The sequence below is a fragment of the Macrobrachium nipponense genome, chromosome 24 (assembly GCF_015104395.2).
Source record: "Macrobrachium nipponense isolate FS-2020 chromosome 24, ASM1510439v2, whole genome shotgun sequence".
In the NCBI taxonomy this organism is placed as follows: domain Eukaryota; kingdom Metazoa; phylum Arthropoda; class Malacostraca; order Decapoda; family Palaemonidae; genus Macrobrachium; species Macrobrachium nipponense.
In genome coordinates, this window is record NC_061091.1 from 56,798,639 (window position 1) to 56,810,340 (window position 11,702).

The 11,702-nt window shown below is 37.4% G+C and overlaps 1 protein-coding gene across 4 annotated transcripts in view; it reads right to left on the minus strand.

Moving 5' to 3' along the window:
- LOC135205655 (uncharacterized) overlaps positions 1–11,702 on the minus strand; it is a 142,420-nt gene that overhangs the window by 59,199 nt on the left and 71,519 nt on the right. For 3 of the 4 annotated variants that reach the window (XM_064236490.1, XM_064236489.1, XM_064236488.1), the window contains exons 2-3: positions 11,500–11,702; positions 9,901–10,148 (exon numbers count right to left, since the gene is read on the minus strand). The exon at positions 11,500–11,702 is cut by the window's right edge and continues 768 nt beyond it. In XM_064236490.1, the coding sequence (XP_064092560.1) occupies positions 9,901–10,059 (159 nt within the window). In that variant the 5' untranslated portion in view covers positions 10,060–10,148; positions 11,500–11,702. Of the gene's footprint in view, positions 1–8,377; positions 8,609–9,900; positions 10,149–11,499 lie in introns of those variants that run through there. The other variant, XM_064236493.1, reaches the window with a different exon arrangement.

Sequence of the window (11,702 nt, forward strand, 5' to 3'; positions counted from 1 at the left end):
TGGGAAGTTTTCAAATTTCGCCCAATCTGCATTTGCTATTTGCTGAAGGATGCAAAAGCACCAATTCATCTCTTATTAAAATAACAATAGTTTTAGTATACACTGCCTGTTAGCTAAGGGAACCATTATGTAAAGTGTGTGTATGGAAAGTCGATAAAAATAACATACCACACCACGACTGCAGCAATAATTCAGTCTTTTTTTTTTCTTCTGCAATACATCACCTTAGCTTAAACAGTTAATGAAGGACTAGTTTTTGTTGGTCAACACCCACGCTAAACTTAAATCGATCAGATACATTATAGTCAATGAAAACTGGAACGACCTGGAAGCCCAACATAAGTAATTACAACTATCATATTTTAGACAATCATTCACTCCTACATAGACGTTATATATACTATATATACACACTATATATATACATATATATTATTAGATAAATTACAATTTAAATGAAGAGAAGAATTTGGGATGAGATTGTTAGCCGATGCCTTTAATCGCCTTTCATACAAACCACCACAGCGGTCTGACTACCAAGTACACAATTAACCATCTTGGACTTAGGTGAACACATGCACAATGGGGTTTAATGTAATGTACCTAAATCGTTCTACTTTTGCGTGCATGCTGAGGGTGTTATACCCAAGAGACTTCAAAATACTAAGCACCAACACTGTCGGTTGCAGATGCCCCACTTCTTCCCCTCTTGTATCTTCCGATACTTCATATTTTTGTCAATTTTACTTTCTCCTCCTTCACGAAAGAGGAAATACTGACTAGGAGAGTTCACCGTCGACTGCATAGAAAGCTTTCTCCTTTTCTCTCCATAAGGTTTTGGGGTTGTTCCTTTGGTTGAGCTGAATATAAAATTTAGGCGAAAGACCAAACACTGGGTCCCATGAGGTCATTCAGCGCCGAAATGGAAATTGACAGTAAAAGGTTTGAAAGGTGTGACAGGAAGAAAACCTCGCAGTTGCACTACGAATCAAGTGTTAGGAGAGGGTGGAAAGTAAGATGATGAAAGAATATGAAAGGAGGTACAGTAAGAGCAACGAAAGTGGTGGCAGCTAGGGGCCGAAGGCACGCTGCACAGAACCTTAAGTAATGCCTACAGTGCACCGTATGAGGTCCACTGACGGAACTACGTTGTTTGGTAGCCTTACTTCTAACCTCATGACACCTAACGCTGGTGAGTACACTACCTTCGTTCATGAGGTCTGTTATTTCTTTTATATACTCTTCAACCATCAGAAAGAAGGTGCAGTGTCATACCTAACTTTCATCTTGCTGCTTCTCAGGATCTGTCTTCTTTTCGCCATAAAATGCTTCCGTGAAGGCCCCTCTTCGGTTCTCATTTTCTGGCCAACTCTTCTCTCAGCAACTTCGATCCTCTTGAACCACCTCCTTTACACCTCCAACCCTGCGCCCCTCCACAATAGTCACTGCTTGTAACGTCCGTATGTTTGTTTGTTTGTATGGCGTTTTTACGTTGCATGGAACCAGTGGTTATTCAGCAACGGGACCAACGGCTTTACGTGACTTCCGAACCACGTCGAACGTTCGTATGGGTCAAGTATCTTCAACAATTGCAAAGATATTTGACAAATATAAGGCTAAGTGATTCGTCAATAGTTTGCTGGCTTAAGTGCGTTCCCTCTTCTGCCTGAAAACAAACATCGATTCCAACCATTCCATAGAAAAATGAACATTCATCCTTCCAACTTCTTCGCCATTGCTTCAACTTCTATTGCTGTTGTAGTTTTAACTTGCATCAGCACACACCTTACAACACCGTAAGATCTACAACACCGTAAGATCTACACTAGATATTTCCTTTTTCCTCACTGATGTCTGGACATCCTCTTCCTAGGGTTTTGTAGGTTTTCTGTAAAAGGAAACTACAGAAATGGCTTTGTCTGTCCGTCAGCACTTTTTCTGCCAGCCCTCAGATCTTGAAAACGACTGGCGCGAGAGGTCTGCAAATTGGTAGTTGATCATCCAACCTCCAATCATCAAACATATCAAATTGCAGCCCTCTAGCCTCAGTAGTTTTTATTTTATTTAAGGTTAAAGTTAGCCATGATCTTGCGTCTGGCAACGCTATAGGAGAGGTCACCAAAGGGTCGTGGCTGAAAGTTTCATGGGAGGCGGCTCATACAGCATTATACGCTGTTACCCCCTGAGACATTTTTCAACTTGGCACAAGACGCCCTGAGGTAAAATTCCAGCTTACGGCTTTACTCATTCCCTCTCCGAACCTATTAATGCTTTTGGAGATGACTCAACACTTCCGTATTTCTTCTACTTCCTCCTCCCAGTCACCTTTGGTTGTTTAAACCCAGTTTTGAGTTGTTTTTTATTCACCTAACAGTTCTCTGCAATTCATCAATTCCAGGGAACATCTACCAATTCCTCAGTCTCCTGTTCCATCTTATTCGATTATTTCTAATATAGTCCCGTTTCTTAAAAATAGTACTGGGCGATATCGCATACTGTCAACTAATAAATAAGCGTTTAAGAAATGAGGTTTTATAGTTTAAATGTTTTTTTAGTCCACCTTCGTAAGTTTAATACTTTAAGAAGTAGGTCTATCATCACTGAATTCTCATTACATTCGGGTTTGGTCCAGATGAAAGCATATGACGGTGTATCCTTCTAGTGTTCGTCAAAATAAAAACACTTTACTTCTAAAACTACAACACAATACCGACTATATATAGCAAGGCTTCAAGAATCAAACGGCCTTTGCCAAGCGGTGTCCACTATCCACCTACTCCAAAATAGCTCCAGTTAAAACAAACCATTAACAAGGATCCTATTTACAAATCGCTGCATACCAAAGCGACGACGCACGTTCCCTTTATCTCGCCATTTCCTAAAACAATCTCCCCAATCAGGTAACTCACCTGTGGGAAAGTTGAGTCACAAGGAGCGAAAGTAACCACCCGGATGCCGACGCGGCCAGGTAAATGCTCTGCTCTTCCGCGCCTTCGGAAGTGTACATAACGTGTCCCGAGATGGAACGACATGTCGACCAAATAAAAGGGCGGTGAAAACCTACCTCGCCTGGGATATTTATAGCCGTGATGATGATGATGATGTCCGTTGCTTTCCTTAACAAAATTATATCGTCAGATATTTTCAAACGAAATATATATATATATATATATATATATATATATATATATATATATACACACACACACACACACACACATATATATATATATATATATATATATATATATATTATATATATATATCTCTATATTATGCTATCTATATCTAGATAGATATAATCGATAATAAGGCATCTAGATATCGATATACATTATATAATCATATATCTCTCGATAATAAATACCTCATAGATATATATAGATAATCGAATATCTAGATCTATATCGATATCTAGATTTTATATATATATTATTAGTATAGATATAACTGAAGGATATATATATATAATATCTATAATCTATATCTATCCTATATATATATATAGATATATATATATATATATATATATATCGTGATACCATATATACATATACAGCGCAAAATGCGGCACCCAAAGCAATAATGCTAACTCTAATATAATGTTTAAATCACTAGAAATACACTTTATTTCAAATCATTAGAATTTCATTTAAGTTCAATTGACAAAAATACATAAATACATTGTTGACTGCAGTGCTTTCAAACTATGTTTTCAACACTGCAACTATTAAGACGCCGATACTAAAAGTCAGCCTTTTCCTAATCTGCGCACAATACAATCAATTACCCGCCCTTATAGAATAGAACAGAACACAATAGAACAGACTTTAGGCCAAAGACCACACGCTCGGACCTATGAGGTCATTCAGTGATGAAACGGAATTTCAGAGTAAAAAGGTTTGAGAAGTGTAACGGGAGAAATAACTCGTAGTTGCACCATGAATCAATTGTTAGGAGAGGGTGGAAAGTAAGATGAAAGAAAGAGAATATGAAAGGAGGTACGGTAAAATGAATAAAAGGGGCTGCAGTTGGGGGCCGAAGGACGCTGCAAAGAACCTAAAGTGCACCACATGAGGCGCACTGTCAGCACTAATCGCTATAACTCGTTTATAGGTATGTATAATACACTTGCCCTTTTCAATGTCATTAAATGTTGAATCATCTGGGGGGGAAATGCATTCAAAATAAAACCGGCTATTTACATTCATTTTCCCAATTCATCTCCAACTGAATTAAGGAAAAGTTCAATTCTTTGAACAGCTTCAGAATTCTAAACCTGCTTAACTTGCAGATTCCTATAATACTCCCCCCCCCCCCCCCCCCCCAAGACGGGTGGGTTTAGTCTACATGAATAGATGTAAGTTAATCTTAGCAGATGAAGCCTTTACAGTTTTGCTTTAACGATAGAAAATGAATGATGTAGAGCGATGATTTGAACTAAAGTATAACGGGCACCAAAATACAGGGCGTCCTGTAGGCCTGGAACGAAAACGTTCACAGCAAAAATAGCAAAATCGATGCCATCAGATGACTTGCAAAGCAAGAATTACGTTAGATCTTTGGAAATCTGGGAAGGACTATAGTTTGCATGAAGGTTTGAGGAGCTACGAGAGAGAAGGGGACAAGGCGAATACAAACAAACAGAGAGAGAGAGAGAGAGAGAGAGAGAGAGAACGCACACGTCTTCCGTCACATGAACTGCAGCGTGGTCTAAAGTTCGCCACAGCATCACTTCATCTCGTCGCCATGGGGCATCATCCATCCTCATCTCTTGAGAGGAGAACATGAAGATGACTGTCCGAGGCTCATGGGGTCTCAGCCATGCCAAAAGACGGCCTTGCTTGTACAAGCAATTACTGAGAAAAGCGCTTTTGTTTGAGCTAAGCCTTGAACGTTCTGTTCGCTTTCTTTTCTAGAGAGAGAGAGAGAGAGAGAGAGAGAGAGAGAGAGAGAGAGAGAGATTCTCCAACCTCCTTTGATAGTTATAATTGGAACAACAATCCCTCACTGCTGAGAAAGGTAATCAAATATTAGCCACGCTCTTGGCCACTTACAACGGGCCTCCAGAAGCCCATACGAGAAAACGGTATTGCAACACTATGTATTGTCATTAATACCCTTCATTAAATATGCAACGGCGTTTTTACCAGACTCCCAGGCCAAGGAGTTTTCCTATAGTCCAGACATCCTAAGTGCGCCTTCGTATACACACTTAAATAGGTTGCGAACCCCTGGGATATCTCGACTATCTGGTAAAATAAACGCCAAACGAAGGATAAGGATTGCACACATGCGGGGTGAACTTTCCTTCCGACTCGTGACGTCATATGTGTGACGTCACGTCGCCCCCAGCCTCTTATGGGGCAGATGCTGTCGCCGTCTTCATTTTATTACCAAGAAACTTCGGGAGTTCTGGGAAACACTTGAGGGCCGAATAACTGACACGACGCTACGGCCCACTTGAATATCGGCCTTGAGATTTCCTGTGCGAAAACTTGGAAAGAATTTTTACACTGGTTAAAAGATCATCAAACACTGGTAGTGAGTAGTACAAGTAAATCGTTACTGAGGTTTTAGTTTGTTGCCCAAGAATTGTAACTAATTATAAAAAATGACTCCTAGAATTTTAAATATGCCTCTGGCATGATGAATTTGCAGTCAAAGAGTTTTAAATATGCTTCCGAAAGAACGATTTTACAATATGGAATGAGACTCAGATTTTCAAAAATTAATATGCAATAAAAAAATATATCAAAATTTGAAATAAAGCTGAATATCACTAATGAAACTGTCAGCGAAAAGGTTGGAGAGAGAGAGAGAGAGAGAGAGAGAGAGAGAGAGAGAGAGAGAGAGAGAGAGAGAGAGAGAGAGAGAGAGAGAGAATCAAATATCCTGGACCTACTAACGATCATACTTCGAGTTTTGTAAAGAGTTTTAAATCAGCCACCATAGTTTGCATCTTTACCTACTTTCACGTGAATCTACCAAAACGAGATCCTGCAACCACACGTGACAACCTAGGAGATGGGATCAATGTAAAGAAGAGTAGTATCATCTGAGATTACATTCCTGTAGTTACTAGACTGCTCATTAAATATTTCTCATTACAATAAGGACCTCAAGACTGAACGGTCCGAAGTACCCCTAAAACTCAGACCTATCATAAGAACTTTTAGTGTGGCCCTCAAGAGTTCATACCTTTAGATAATGTGAGAGTGACAGAAACTAGAGGGTTATCGGCAGGGCTACTGCTATTCAAACCACATTAATCTAATGGAGTAACATTACCAATTATCCAGCAAGTGTTATATTAACCCCTTCCCACTAACTTGCTTAGTGTAATTATAAATTTGGAACAATGTAATCAGTTTGGGCATACAACTCCATTAGTAAGTATCAAGGCTGGGTAAAAGATTCTTAATTTCAATTGACTGAAAAGCTAAGTCAGTCAATTTAGCTCCTGGAAAACAAGAATGGGGAATGTCGAATTCCACAATATTCCGTTTACATTCAAAACACAGCATCCAAAATTTCGCATTTGTCCACGGTTTAGTTCTCTGTACTATTGTGCCGGTTTTGTCTGTCCGTCCGCCCTCAGATCTTTTAAACTACTGAGGCTGGAGGGCTGCAAATTAGTATGCTGACCACCAACCCTCCTATCATCAAACATACCAAATTGCAGCCCTCTAGCCTCAGTAATTTTATTTTATTTAAGGTTAAAGCTAGCCATAATTGCACTTCTGACAGAGCTATAGATACCAACAACATAGGCCACCACCAGGCCATGGCTGAAAGTTTCATGGCCGGCTGCTAAGTGTTTTGATGGGCCGTGGCTGGCCACCACCGGACATAAAACCCGATTGCGCCGAAGATACTTTGGCGCATTTTTTTACTTGTTTTTGAGATGAAGGTAGACCAGTAATTTGAAGAAATGACAGAATGATACGTATCACCTACATAATAAAACTGGCAGTCAATATTTACAGTGCAAGTCAATACCTTTGGCAGAACAGCTATTAGATACGACCCATTTAACTTTACTTGCTGAAAACAACAGCACAATTGCATTTACCTCTAAAGACGTTCATCTTTATCATAAAACTTTTATAATCAACCTGCTGTATTTTCTTTAATAAGGGCAACTGTTTTACTATTTACCTCTTCAGCTTTACAATTACTCTATATTTAAATGGCTACTTAAATAGCAAGCAGCTTATAAAAGATTATATATATATATATATATATATATATATATATATAGTATATTATATATTATATATATATATATATATAATCTATATATATATATATATATATATATATATAATCTATATATATATATATATTTACATATATTATAATATATATATATATATATATATATATATATATATATATATAATACATATATGGGGAGCTGTAGCTTTACCTGCCATTAATGTTCTATTAACTTAACCAATGAGTGGCTTTAATTCCAACGTCATTTCACGAGTTAACGATGTTAACTGATACCACCTACGATATCTCTACCAAGTAAACCTCCTTATGCCAGGGTTAGTCTCTGCTCAAAGGTAACCGCCGCGGGTAGGAAGGCTGGTGTGACCTGAGAATTCCACGGCAAGAGGAAATGTTACATTACTCTGTATTCATCCATACAGAATGATGTACCTTATATGACTGCCAAAATGGGATGGGGGACAAAACCCTCGCTTCATGAAGACAAATCAAACGAAAACAACACACTTTTTAAAAAATAGTTTCAGTCCACAACTGATGAAGGGAAAGTTGTAAGAACGACACAGCTTATGCACCATACATAGGTCCCTGCATTTTATATGATCAAAGGGCAAAAATTAATACCTGTAACCAAATGCCTAAGTTGGTATTTTAACAAGAAAATATATTACGTATTTTACAAAAAAAAAATTATATATGTATGCATGTATATATATATATATATATATATATATATATATATATATATATATATAAATATATAAATATATATATTACTTAAGTCACAGGTGGCCAAACAGTTGATCGTAGCCACTTGTTTGATCGATCGCCGTTCCCCCACAATTCTATATAAAAAAAAACAAAAACACAAGCATATATATATATATATGTGTGTGTGTGTGTGTGTGTGTATATATATATATATATATATATATATATTACATAAGTGAGGCAATTGCACTCATGTTTTACGTGCTATGGCGCTATTTGAATTTTTTTCTCACCTAACAATATGGGATTATGTAGTATGGTAGATGTAAAAAAAAAAAAAAAATCGTCTTTAGAGTAGATCTCGGAGTCCAAAAGTCTGGCCACCCCTGACTTAAGTAAATTAAATAATGCCGAGATGAAAACTTACCAATGAGTTCATCAGAACTCGGGAAACCCATTAAGTGTGTTTCTGAATGCTTCCCGTTACAACAAATTACCACTAGGAAAAATCTTGGCGGAATATCAAGTGCCCTTAAGAAATCTCGGGCATTCGAAAGTACGCTTATCCATACCACATGACATTCATGGACGACGACATTTTAAATCACAAAACTCACTTCATTTTTGCACTGCGTTCCCTAGAATAGATTATGCCAAGTTACACCACACTGTTGTATACGCATCAAAGGCAACACACGAACTGTGTATATGAAGCACCCCAACCAAACATCGTAACCAAGTAACCGCTGAAAAACAGCGTTAATCCTCGCGGTTCCGGAAAATACCGGACACAGTTCTCCGCTACACATTTTGCACGGAACTTACACAAACGGGGAAGTATTTCAATATAAAAGAAGACCAAAAGCTCTACAGATCACAAAACGACTTATATTCACGAGTCGATTGCATTCAGGTTCTTAATTTATTGCGAAAATGAGAAGCGAGAAAGAACGGCAGTTTTTCAAGACACCACGAATATCTAAAGCAGAAAAACGATCCCTACCTACAAAGTTTATGAACGCCTACAGCGAAATTAAGCATGCTTATGAAAAATTACCTTTAGTGCAGTACAACTACATCAGGTACGTACATCCAAGAACACAAGTTAGAAGAGAGCTTGAAACGATTCAAAGTCTTTAAACACACTAAAAACCAAATTCACGAAAGTACCTATAATTCCGAACTAAGGATACTATACAATTTTTTGGTTCAACAACAGTAATGATACATTCTCATACATGTTTTAAATATATATATATATATATATATAATTATATATATATATATATATATATATATATATATATATATTATCATTTTTTCTATGATTAATAACAAATATTATCGCTATTCTACCTCATACTGATAAAATAAAGATTACATTACAATCTTTCCCTTAACTACTCGCATTAACAATTAACTTGACTATAACCAAATTAGAATGCTTTATTTAATTTCATATTCTATTTTTGAACACAGGAACCTTTCAGTTAGACGGAGTTGGGTTGAATATAGAATTTAGGCTTAAGGTCAAGCACTGGGACCTACGAGATCATTCAGCGATGAAATTGAAATTGACAGTAGAAGGTTTGAAAGGTGTAACAGAAGGAAAACCTCAAAGCAGTTGCACTATGAAGCAATTGTTAGGAGAGGGTGGAAAGTAAGATGAAGAAAAAGAATGAAAGGAGGTACAGTAAAAGGAATGAAAGCGGTTGCAGCTATTGGCCGAAGGCATGCAGCAAAGAACCTTAAATTAATGCCTACAGTGCACCGCATGAAGTCCACATGCGGCACTATCCCCCCTATGGAGGCCAGTTTGATGAGAGAGAGAGTGAGTTACAAGGATTAAGATGTCTCAGACTTATTAGTCCATCCGAGGGGACATCGAGAGAGAGAGAGAGAGAGAGAGAGAGAGAGAGAGAGAGAGAGAGAGAGACTTTCTCTACTTACCATAGGAGACGGGGGGACCTGGATCGGCGTCGTGGGACCGGAGGTGAAGTTGTCGATCCTGAGGACATGATCCCCGGGGAACGGAGGGCGTCCTGTTCGGCGTCCTGCCTGACGCCTCTGAGCCATCGAGAGGATGTCGTCGTTTCCCTCCATCCTCATCCTGGACGGAGTCGGAGGAGGAGGAGGTCGGGACGGATGCGGATGGCGAGGATTGGCGAAAATTCGGTCACTGGGGTCCACAGGTGGACCTGGAAACGGATGAGAATCACGTCAGTTTATAATGAATGAAAAAAAAAAAGTCGAAATCGTTGGAATAAGACGTAACACTGAAAACCATATAAGATTATGAGAAATGTAAAACTAGAATAAATATAAAAGTTGTCAAAAATGTTCGAAAATAACAAACTAAATACATAACGGAACTAAAACTAATGAAGAAATTGACTATAGATACAAGTAAACTCAAGTTATTTTATATGAAGGCCAAGATCCCGAGACAAAAATATAATTAGCTAAAAACCTGGAGTTCATAACACGTTTTGAATATCTAGGTAACCGTAACTTGAATGCCTCAAAATGTTATCAGAATTATCACAAAATTTCGAAATGAGGAAAAATACCATCTCCGGATCCAGGGGAGGATCCAAGGAGGTATAATTAAAATCTTTGAGTCATGTACTTAGAAGAAAAAAACACACACACACGAAATAGAAGTTTGAGGAAAACAATGTCACAGCATAGCAGTTTGCTAAGTAGGTACTAGATTGAAATTACCCATGAAGACGAAAAACTTACGACAGAAGTCTATAAAAAAAACTACTACTACTACTCAATAAACAAAAATGTAGAGCGAAGACAAATAAAAATTAAAGCGTAAAAAAGGCAGTTATTGATTAGTCACAAACCTGAAAACGATCTAAAAATCTATAAGTGTTACACAGTGAATATGAATTTAAAAAAATTTAAGGGATAATTTAATATTCAATCAATAATAACAAAGCAATAAAAGATACATGACTCATCCATGTGACGAAACTATGAAACTTCGCTTTCATAAATGCTTGTTTCCAATCATTTAAAAAATGAAATAGCCTTCGAGAAAAGTTTAAGAATTTCTCTGTAATATCTAGAAAAAACTTCAAAGGAATGTAAATTCAGACATAAAGCGTTAGTATAAAAAAAAATGCAATAAGAAAGCAGACTAAAAAAGAATAAATGATCATAAATTCCTTCTTTGAAACGTCTAAACTTACCGTATTCTAAAAATTAGTAATGACAAAAGAAAACATGAACCGACTTCCTTCATTGAAGAAAAAACTCGGACTTGTGGAGACCAAAGCATTTATAACAAAGCTAATACAGAGTGAAAAAACAACGCGTATAGAAAATGAGATAATTGAGCAGACCGAGGCGAAGATAGCTCGAAATATGAAGAAGATAGGTGTAGGAATTGTAAAGAATTGCTTTAATAATAAAGAATAAACTAATATTTTAAAACATACATCTAAACCAAGTAGCAAAAGGTCAAAACGAAGGAGAAAGACTGGAAATACAATAAAAAAAAAAATTACTAGAATACTGAGGAATAAAATTTATTACCAAGGGAATCTTTCCACTATGACAAGGCGCCTTTCCCTCAAAACAGCTGCCACATGCCGCCAGAATCCATACTTCCAAGGTCTACTGGAGGCCGAACTAGCATTCCAGTCCCAGTAATGGTCCTTTTCATGATGGAATGCAATGGGTACCAAAACTCGAACGCGGCCTTCAACTGAAGTTTACTCTTATTCTCTTTTATTTTC